Source organism: Armigeres subalbatus, chromosome 3 (assembly GCF_024139115.2).
Source record: "Armigeres subalbatus isolate Guangzhou_Male chromosome 3, GZ_Asu_2, whole genome shotgun sequence".
Taxonomy (NCBI): Eukaryota; Metazoa; Arthropoda; class Insecta; order Diptera; family Culicidae; genus Armigeres; species Armigeres subalbatus.
The window spans coordinates 376,657,123-376,668,573 of NC_085141.1; the positions used below are offsets into that span (position 1 = coordinate 376,657,123).

Below are 11,451 nucleotides of genomic sequence, written 5' to 3' on the forward strand. Positions count from 1 at the left end.
GTGGAGCCAGTTTGGATCCGTTTTTTCTTCGTTGTTGTTGGAAAGGGAGAACGATTTGGGGCGCTGGACGGGAATCACACCGGAAATGTGGAATCGGTGGGGATCGAGGCTTTGTGTGGTGATGACATTCGGATAATACCCGGTTTAGAGTTGATTTCCGAATTTGGGTGAAAGTTTTGATCTCGGTGAGGACCATTATTGTTGGACAAAGAAAGGAAACGATTACATATTTTGGTTGTTATGATTGAATTGATTTTCGGGTTGGTCTTTGGAGAAGAGATTATCCTGCAGAGAGTTTTTGTCAAATCATGGAATAATCACTCGAGCCACCCGATAAATGTATGGAAATCAACTGCATGGAAAGATTTTTTTTTGAAAGTTTATTCAGTTTGTCGAAAATTGTGTAACATGAGAAGGTATGTCAATCAAGTCAACGGTATCAAATATTAAGGTATGAGACTCATATCTTGAGTTGATAAATAATTAGAAATATAATTAATCTAAATTTCGAATCAGTGCTCGCAAAGTCGATACGAAGTTTTGATGAAATTGGTGAAGCCATTATATTATCCATAACATATTTAGAACAAGGAAATTGCTGGGATAGATGTAATGGTTAAGTTCTGTTGAACAACAGATGACTCTTAGAAACACAATAAACAAGTTTGAAAAAAAAAAATTAAGGATAAAATTAGTGGTAGATAGTGTTGAAAGAAAACAAAAAAGAACAGATTGTGATATAATTAAAAAAATAAACACAAATCATATAAACAATAGATATTTATAATAAATTTAAATATTTTATTTTTCCAATAACTTTCTTCCATAATTCACCTAAACACAAATCATAAAATACCAATATACACAATTTATACTCTGGACGAGAATCCGCACGTGCTTGCTATCAGCTTAGAACTAAATACAATTTAAAAAATGAACCTAAAACCTTACACATCGAATTTTGATTTTTCGCTTCCATTCCGACTTAGAGTAAAATAATTATAATTAACCAATGGCAACCATAGAATTGAATAATAATAATAATAATAATAATAGCACAATACATACACAAACTAGTGGTAATAATGATTAGATAATCGACCCGCAAATCGATCCAAACAATAGATTTACTATTTTGACAAGCATCGTAATCATCGCAACAACCAGCATACAATTCCACTAAGCGTTCAATTAACAACACGGGAACACGAACCCATCGCAGCACTGCACTAGTTACGGAAAAAACGCCATTCAGTCTGCGTTCGATTAATTCCTATTTCTGGATGTGTGAGTGAATGTTTGAAAACGACTGTTTTTTTTTGTTCAATCTACACTGACAGTATTTTAAGCATTATTGTTCGAGTGTTTTCGTTTCCGTATTCTGCGTCACTATTGGAGGAGGAACTTGTATACCATACTACGCGTACTCGCTTGAAAACTTAGGAAAGTGTGTTTGATCTAAAAAAAAAACGAAAACGGAAACAAACTTCGGTTCGATCGGGTGCACAGTCATTTTGAAAACATTTGTCCCTGAATTTTGACGCTTTTCTTCCAAAACCGGTTTGATTCGTTTCGGAGTCCACGCCGCCGACGGCGGACGCCATCTTGTCGCTTGCGAGCTATTTACACATTGATCAGTTATTTACACGGCCGTTTGACAGTTGCGCGACGCGAACAAGATGGCGGCGGATCGCCGCCGGTGCGATTGTGTGGAATCTGATGGTTGCTTCGTTTGTTTTAAATAGTTGTTATATATGTTTCATATATGGAGATGGCTCTGTTCACTTACACTAAGCTACTTTTTTTTCGTTTTTCTGAGAAATAGTTTTCGATTTTTCTTGGCATCCTTTGATTATTTGGTATCGGTTGTCAACAACAAATTTGATTTTTATCAGGGGTGGGATTTTCATAGATAGGGGTGGGTTTTTGTTTTGTTTAAATTTAGGATTCCATACCGTGGCGTTGGCTGGCGACGGCAGCAGCGGCGGCCGCTGCCAGTGCGAGCTTCTGTTGGCGCTGCTTCAGGTACAGGGATGCGGCATCGTCCAGCTCTTCGAGTTCCTCCAGGGTTACGGGCGAGCGGGGCGAATGCATGCTGAGGTCTTCCGGTTCCGTTTGCTCCGGGAGGTTGGACTTGACGTGACTGATTTGAACGGGATTGGAACGGAGGTCGATTGCTCCGCCGGCGGGATGGTGCAGCCGGGGCTCGGTGGAACTGAAGTCCAACGGGAGGCCGAGTCCGGAGAATTTTTGGTGCAGGAGCATTGAGGACTTGAGTTCCATGGAGATGTCGGAAATTTCCGAGCAACCGGACTTGTGTCCGGAGAGGGACATGGTGGGGCTGATGGCGGGTGTCGGTGGGCTCGTGGTGACGCTGCACTTATGATGGTACCAGTGGTGTTTGCGGCGGTAGCTGGCGTTGCATTTATCACAGTGGAACGGACGCTCGCCGTTGTGGCTGAGCATGTGGGCTTTGAGTTGGTTCGAGTCGCTGAACTTCTGCTGGCACATTTCGCACTCGTATGGTTTTTCGCCGGTGTGCACTCGAAGATGCCGCCGTAGGTTCGCGACCTGGACGAATTGACGATCGCAGTGGGTGCAGGAGTAGGGCTTCTCGCCGGTGTGTAATCGCATATGAGTTTTGAGGTGGTGGTCCCGAGTGAAGCGCTTTTGGCATTCCGGGCATTGGAAGGGTTTCTCGCCGGTGTGGGTCCGCTCGTGGTTCTGCAGGACGTGTTTGTAGCCAAACGAGCGGTTGCAGATCTTGCAGGTGAAGACCTTGTCGCGCGAGGGATCCCTGCTGGAGGTAGTGATTGTTTGCGGAAGATCGACGCTTCCGTTGGATTGTGGCGAGGAGCCTGAGGTAGGTGGTGAGATGGGACCCGGACTAACCATTTCCGGAATGTCCAACGGCATGGAATGGTTCGGGGATTGGAGAAGGGCGGCGTCCGACTTTACGGAAAGTGGTTTTCGTTTGGTTAGCTTCTTCTGTTGAGGTAGAATCTCCGAGGTGGTTGATACGATGTGATTGTTGTTGGTGGTCAGCTTGAGAGATTTGGAGCTCTTGTGGCTGGATGCCGGCGAGATGGGGCTTTGTGGCGGAGGTGGACTACTGTTGTTGCTATTGGGGGTGGGAGGTGCCCATGCTCCGAACAGCGCCGGATGGGGACCGAACAATCCGGAAGCCAGGTGAGCCCGTAGGGACATCGGGAATCCGGCCATCAGAGCGGCAGCCGTGTGGAGTTGTGGCGCCAACATTCCCAGCGCTGCCGGTGAGGATGGCGGGTAGTTGCCGAAAAGGGTAGGGCTGTGGTTCACGTTCATGTTCAGGTGGTGCTGCGGATGTTGCTGACCGGTCAACGGCGGTGACACGGACATACTGCGCTCCTCTTCGATTTTCATTCTCTGGAGGCTACTGTGGACGACGGATAATCCTGTAAGCAAAGAAAGAGACGAGGGAAAGGAAGTTTAATAATTTGATTACTGGTTCGAAACGAAACGACTAGAAATCTATTGATTTTGTCGACATGGCGCGTCCAAGGATTAGATTAGTTAACTTAATATGGTGCTGGGTTGTGTATTTGATCTATATATGTTTTTACACAGCTGATTGTTGTTGCCCATTTCTCTCACGTGTTTACTTTCTTCGCAGGAACTGCCGCCTAACCCACCCCTGTTTGACAAATTGGCTATCATCGTAGATGGCGCGAGCAGTTTCTCGTAACCACCACATCCCCACCCCCCCGTTGCAAAACACTGGAGCGGGTGAATGAAAACGTAAACAAACCGACTACTACGATTCGCCTGTGGGCTCCGCATCACATGTGAATCCTTTCTCCCGCGATACTCTCGCATCCGTTCGCTCTCACACTCGTTGGGGGGCAGCCCTTTCCTTCGCGTTGGTGGCGTGTGTGGTGAAGCAGACTCGCACACACGCACACATATGAGTGGGAGCGGAGCGCGCGAAACCAGGAAGCAAAACAAAAACCCCTTCCCGAAACCCCGTTCCCGTTGAGATGCTTCCGTTGAGCTGTCGAGGAAGACGACGGCGGCTAGACGGTTCAATTGCTGGCACGTTCGTCTCCACCGCCTTTCGTATGTCTGCTTTCACTGCGCTATCCTCAGTTTGGCCCTCACGTATCAACTTTGCCAGCGGTTACGGAACCAACAAGGATTCTTGCGTGTCTCGTAGCGTCATATGAGCAAGGAGGGGGTTAGGGTGGTAGAGCACTTTCGCTATCAGTGGAGTGCCAGTTGCTTCTAGTCTGGTCTGGTGCACGTATTTCGTAGGAAGATTTATTACGGATCGTGTCATTGAGACGAACTTTTTGAACGTTGCAAAGAGCGGACAAGTGCGAACATATTCGGCACGGCCAATTTGAGTTCGTTGCAACGGTAAGGTCGAGTGCCGTCGGCACTTGTCAGCTACCGAGCACGACGGCAATCCTTTCGCTTTTTGGTGTAGCCCGGCCTGAATCGAAATCCAATTTTTATTGATTTCTCATTGTTCCGCACACCCCTGCCAGGTCCCGGCGCCACCACCAACGAACCGAAGTACCGAAGCTAATCCTTTATTTATAATTTTATTATTATGTGTTTATGATTTCACCCCTTTTTTATGGGCCTTCTCGAGCGTGAGAGTAAACACTCGCTACTCTTCCGTATTGCTTTTTTTCGGCTCTTCTTCCGACGGCACTTCGGCACCTCCGATTGCTGCTGCTGTTGCGATGCGTCGTCTTCGTTTCCTCAATGCTGCGAACGAAAGAGTTCATTTCACTTGGGACTTGGGACCGAGTACGCAAGCAAATGATGAAAAAGTGCCTCCCGTACCATGTTGTTTGATTATTATTTTCCCGTTCCCCAGTGCTGCGTCAATCACGTGGGCTGTCCTGGGCTTCCGCGGGTTCCTTTGGCGATGACTTTGCTCGCGAATTTGGTTATTTCAGGGCCGGCTCAAGACTGTGGCCATGTCAGTAGCTAGGACAATATCGCGGAGGGTTCTGTCCGTCGGCCTTTACTCGCCTTGTGATTACTTTTGATTTATTATACAAATTGCCAAACATCGAAAACTAATCCAAGTTTGTGAACTCAGTGTGAACCGGGCTTACCCGTTCTAAATTATCTAATTCGGATGAGTTGTTTACATCACATCATTCTACCGCGGCGATTACTTTGTCACGTTAGTCCACCCTTTGACTGCCTCATTAATCTTCTCGAGTGACAGTCACGAAAATAAGCAAAAATGTGATGCACATCGGCACGGCTGTGCTCAGACACTCACCCACCATTTTAATTCGCCAGTAGCCGCTGCGCTTGTTAAGTGTCAAATTTCAACGCAACCGCCGAAACCAGCCATCGCCGTCCATGACGCGGGCGGCCATTGTAAATTTGTGACCGGCCGTGCCGTAAATCAAATTAATGCCCCTTTTAATTATTCAAACTTGTGTTTCGCCGATGCGATGGCGGCCAGCACATCTCTCGAGATGACCATAAAAAACAAGACTCAAATGAGGAGAGTAACGCAGTTCAACCCGCCTACTTGATTTGTGTGATCGGTCGTCGTGTAGCCGCGGCTTGCTATGATTCAGCCGTTTTCAAGTGTCCAGACAAAGGCGGCTGCGGCGACTTTTCTGGACGGCTGATCGATTTGCATAATTTGCGACAATTTCGGTGCTCGGACAAACGTCGTGAATTGCTCGGATTCCAGGAAAGCAAACCTGGGCGTTCGAAATTGCCATTACCGTTGCCGCCGTTTCAACGCAAATGTCGTTCCGAGAGAGGGTGAAATTTGCGCCAGGGAAAATTTAAATATATCGCTTTAAAACTTTGCTAAGTACATAACCCATTCCCGAATGCAAATGGCTCGAGTTGGGTGGTTGGTGGGTTAGATCCTTTTTTCCTCTTCTGTAAAAGGGGAAAACGACGAGTACGATGACGGCTACGACGACGGCGAACGTCGTAATTAGTTTGAATAAGGGTTATTTTCTTTTAATCTTGCAGCAGCTCTCGCTCGCGCCCCAAAACGATATCTCCGTGCTTCGGGGCCGAGATACATAAAAGCGGATCCCTCTTTCCCGCGTGGGCTTTCTTCTTATTTCACCGGGTGGGTTGTTCGGCCGGATAGAGCGCAGTATACATAGACGAGGTGGTGTTTGTGGCGAAGGCGAATTTCCACTACGAAAACAACAACAGCAATAACGGGGATGATGAAGAAAATCTAGACGATGATGACTACCGCGGCGGCGGCGGCGGCGGCAGCAGCGAGGAAAGGAAAACAGTGGGGCTTATAATGAGGACGACGGTGGCTGATTTACGCGCTGGGGAGAGGGAACGCGAATTTTTTCGCTTTTATCCTTTTCTTTTATGGAATAAAGGAAGCAGAGTCGACTTCAGGGGGCTGGGCGATTTGAATAAAAAGAAGAAAGTGTTCCGCCGGTGGACTGAGTTGGCATGTGCCTGTGTCTTACTTTACAAAAGTTGACTAAATTCAAATAATTTGTAACGCCATGAATTAAAAAAGTTTTTCTCTTGTCAATGATTTTCTGTGAAATGAAAATATTGCAAATTCTTGCAAATAGTTTTAATAAATTTATTGAAAAAACTTTGGATTTGATGTTTTTGGTTACCGTCGGTACATACCTACAGGTTTTTGCCAATCGACTTTTCTCAAATTCTTCATAATAAAATAAAAAGTAAATTGATCTTTTTCGTCAAAAATTGTATCTCGTTGATGTTTCAGCCATTCTTTGGCTTATTAAAGGTAAACCTTCCCAAAGAACCTTCATCTTTTGAAGGCTTTAACTATTTTTAAAATCGGAGATCAAAAATCAAAAAAGCTCTAAAGTATGGACTATTTGAATTGGTCCAAAATTTGGTGAATGCCAGGTCAAAAATGACATTGCAGCAATTTTGGGATTTTTTTTTGAAATTTCAAAAATATTTGGATCATACTTCCAATACGAGTTCGTTGGAAAAGAATACTTTTAATTAGCTGAAGCGGAGAGTATATGTTGACAGGAAAGCCGAAATTATGAAAAATTGAACAAGTTTGCCATAGGTTTATTCGTTTTCAAACGTTTTTCAGTCTTTCTTTTCCTTCTGATTTTGTATTGCTCTGATAGGTAACTAGTTACTATTTGATCTTTCCCAAATCATTCCATAAATTTGCCAGTCTTACAAAATAATGATTGTTGCGCGCCGTTCATCAGCTTATAGAAATGTACTTATATTTAGTTTATCTTTGTTTTCAAACTAATTAGAGTATTGCAAACCAAATGATTGGAATAAAAAGTTGTTAATATATTCCAACATATTTACAACTTCAATTATTAATTGATTAGATGCCTAATAAAGTAGCCGACGGCTTTTCCGTATTTCTGATATTTTGAATTATCACAAATACAGATCCTTGATAATTGTACTTAAGGAACAATTTAAGCAATCTGAAACATCAATGAATTCATTTTAGTATTCATACTGAGCTTCACCGTTTAGCAATAAGTTTTTAGCAACAAATAAAGCAATCTCTTCAACAAATTTATAATGCGGTAATATAAGAAAAGTGAATGGAGGATTTTTATCAAAATCTTTAGCTCGCATTTTAGATTACAAAACAAAAAAGACCATCAATCGCAATTAGTCATATTTGCTTAAATTATTAGGTTTGAGACAAGTTAAAAGTCACAAACGATCGTACATAGTTTTGTAAATTTATAGAATTTGTTTTAAATACAGTAACGATCGATTTGCTTCTTCAATTAACGTTGGGCGCCAATGTAGCCTAAATACGCTCTCCCCAAAAATATTGTTCCCCAAAAAAGTGTCCCCCAACCTTAACCCCGATCCCGCTGGATTGACTTCGACTCTTACCTTGAGTTGCTTGCGATTCCTGCAGAAGCGATAATGCCATCGCCTGCCTGGACGAACCGGTGTGGAAAATCAGCTTTGCGATTTGTTTTCTAACTTTCTCGCTGCACTGACAATCGTAGCTGGCGCTGCGCACTGCTGCGGTTAAAATGTTGCTCCTTGAAGCACCTTCACTACCGTTGCGCGTTGTTGCGCTTCTGTTCCAAAATCACTCCAAAATCAAAGTCCACACTTGGTCTAGTGGGGTACACTTCCGAACTGTTGTTTTAATCCATAATTACCGGACAAACGGCGAAATGATTACTTCCGATTAGCACACAAATATAACACACGTATTCAACTGTTCGATGGGGGGATGGTTTACTACTGCTACCGAATTACTACAAACTGGACGGATGGAGCAGAGCTACTACTCCACTTCCTAGTCCGGTTTATCTCGCGGGAGGAACTTTGGGCCGTGCCTTTGGTTTTTGTAAGCTGGTTGTTTGTTCAATACAAATCTCGATTATGTTGTGTAACGTTTACTGATGTCGCTTGCTTTGTTTCTAATTGTTTCAGGTGTCGCCTGCTTCGATCACTTTCACTGTTTTGGCAAATCACGGAAACGCTCCAACCGTCGTATCGGAGAGCGCACTGTCTACACACGTCTGCACGGCGCGGAAATCAATACACGACTGACGGTTGTCGTCGATGGCACGCGAGGTAAGTACCCATTAAAATTTTTTGGCCACTTCTTTGGACTGTCGCCGCTTCTTTCTGATCTGCCCGTCTTCGATGAGCTCTGCCGTACGCTCCACATGCAAGTGTGGAAGGAGGGATGATGAGGTGTCGCGTGGTTGTTGATGTCCAGCAGCAGTAGCTGGAGCAGCAGCAGCAGCAGCAGCAACGAGCAATCCAACCAAAACCAGTGCAACCGAAATGGAACGATTGGAGAGAGCGAGAGAGGATGAGGCTGGCAGTAGTGGTGGCACGCGATGAGAGTTGAATGAAGTTACGAAATCAGAGCACATCACATCCCGGTGTAATGTGGTTATTACAAAAAAGGCGCAAGGAATCAGTTCCCGTCCTGCTCCGTAACGAGTTTCACTTTCGATGGATGACGAGATGACACTGCCGTGGTCTGTTGCGATCCTTCTGCCACATGACTACCATCCAAGCACCAACACCACCACACAAAGTATCCTGATGTCGCCACGATACCGTTTCTCTGCTGGGTCTGCTCTAGATCCTCTCTCACCCACCCCATTTCCAAAAACAAGCGAAAAGGAAATTCCTCTCTCAATCGGTTGTTTACTCGTGCCCTCCTTTCGCTGTGGTGGTGTTTGCTGACCTAACTCAACACGTTCTTCTCACCACTCAGAATTTCGGAACCCTCTCCTGCGCAGCCTTTCGTCACCCCTTGTACACCGCATTCTCTCGCTTCCTTACGCACTTGATTTTCCACTCTCTTGCTCACCTCTTACTCAATCGTCATCGAAGCTGATGACGGTTTGTTGCTTTTGGCTTCCTTCCTCGAACAAATGGTGCGACACGCACCCCGATCCGCATAATCGTCATCGTCATTAGCAACAACCGCTTCCATCATTAACTCACTCTCTCCCTACAGTATTCTTCACCTTGTGCAAACGGGACGGTATCCTCGTTCGAAACCACCGGTTATCTCACTCTTTCTTTACAGCTCAAACCTTACGCCATCCCCTCTCTCTTCTACGGCAATCCCGCGAACCAACTCATCCAACCGGTCCACTCCGTTTTTTTTGCCCTTTTTTCTTGTCTCCCAACAAAAAAGCATCTCAAAGCGGAACGCATCGAAACGAAACGAAAATTGGGCGAACGAGAATAAATTGTGTCCACTTTTGCGTGGATTACTCCTCCGGAGCATTGCGACCCATCATCATTCATTGGGTGGCCCCCTCGTCGCTTCGGCTGCATTCTAGCGTGCGTCGTGCGTGCTTGGAGCAAGAAACCGGAACGCAACGGACAAGCGATCCGACGATTATTGTCGCAGCAATCAAAACTGTTCTGCCATTATTATCGCTTCGGGCTACGAATTCTGCCCGTGCGGTTGGCTGTTTGATAATCGCACAGTGTTCAAATTGCTATGCTTTTGCCTCGTGTTTGGTGCAGCCAGAAGCGTGTATTTTGCTTTCGGTGCATCGGATCGATGCGATGGATGGGTCTTTGCGCTTACAGCAGAAGTGGACTTTCAGGTTTTGTGCGTGCGCGATCGTTCAAGGGGAAATGATCGAGGTGCGATAACCGATTGGACTCCGCAGCGCTCGGAAGCCAGTTATCAGTCATGGTCTTTGTTTGGCGTCTTGTCACTGCTGATGGCTAATGCCTACGATTGATCGTAATGCTTCTGTTCGGGAACGGCCAACACGGAAATCTGAGGGCTTGGGGACGGGTATTATGGGATTGGAATTTTTTCGAACGCTTCAAGCGATCGGTAGCATTGGAAGTGGAGGCTTATCGGCTGGTGGGTTTTCTTAGCTTTAATTAAAAGTGGATCTTTCAAGGCTTTCGACTCGATTACCTGCGAGGGGTGACGGGTGGTTGTACTTGGGGTTGATAACAGTTTCTTGATGTTTCGATGCTCTTTCGGAAGGTGACTGGCTTTGGGGTCGATCGAAGCAGGTGATAAGTCTCGGATGTTATACAAGGAACTAATGCGTTGTACAATCATCCCACTTGCAGTGACTAATCCATAACCTCAAAGTTGCAAGGAAGTCTGATTGCTTAGTTATTCATTACTAATCATTAGACCTCATAATATTCTGCTTTTATTATATTGGTGTAAATTTCAAAAAAAATCTATACCGGTTTGAACTGACGTTGCAAGCATATCTGCATCTTTGCATCTTTGCTGGATTCCCTATCTATATGGGAGAGGAATGCTTTATGTTTTTCTGGACAGTGAAATATGTTGCTGAAATTGAATTTTTGATTGAGAAAAAGCGAGCCAGAAGAATTGTCAACCGTGAGGATTGCTTTGAGCCTATCTTGGCCGTGCGGTAAGCTTCGCGGTTACAAAACAAGAGCTGTATGTTCCCGGTTCGGTCTAGAAACTGTGCAGGTTAGAAATGGTCATAAGGCCTCATCGTGTTAGCCTCATGATATACTAATACAATTATCAATTTACTTAGAAACCAAAAGATATTTTAGTTAAAATAAAGATTGTCGCTGTCCGGAACATCTTTTGCCGACGAGGATCGGGCGCTAAATGTCAATGAAGGAAAAATAGGTTAGCCGTCGATGAAAACGGACGCAAGGAGGAATATTTCTGAGGATGACCGAAACAACAAAGTAGGTTGAAACATAAAAAAATCAAAAATGTGTTTTTATTTAATGGCTCGTTTACATATAGGCTAGTTCCAGCGGACAATGCACTGTCCGACAATACTAGCTCGATATTAGCATAATGTAAACACTATTAGCACATGATAAGTCCTGTGTCCGAGACAGGCTTCCAGAGCGCACATTGCGCATCGTGAGCCACATAAAAATTTGTTGCACGATCACAGTTCGTTCGTGTAGGTGAGATGAGATTTTTGCGGTCTCTCTGTAATTCTCTCTGTCGCATCT

At 44.9% G+C, this 11,451-nt stretch overlaps 1 protein-coding gene across 1 annotated transcript; it reads right to left on the reverse strand.

Moving 5' to 3' along the window:
* Positions 1-767: 767 nt before the first annotated feature.
* On the reverse strand, positions 768-8,972 carry LOC134226577 (protein krueppel-like). The gene is made up of 2 exons (XM_062707429.1): positions 7,870-8,972; positions 768-3,434 (listed from the first exon to the last, which is right to left on the reverse strand). Exons 1-2 carry the CDS (start codon positions 7,907-7,909, stop codon positions 1,942-1,944), a joined length of 1,533 nt encoding a protein of 510 aa, XP_062563413.1. The 5' UTR covers positions 7,910-8,972; the 3' UTR covers positions 768-1,941.
* Between the last annotated feature and the right edge of the window lie 2,479 nt (positions 8,973-11,451).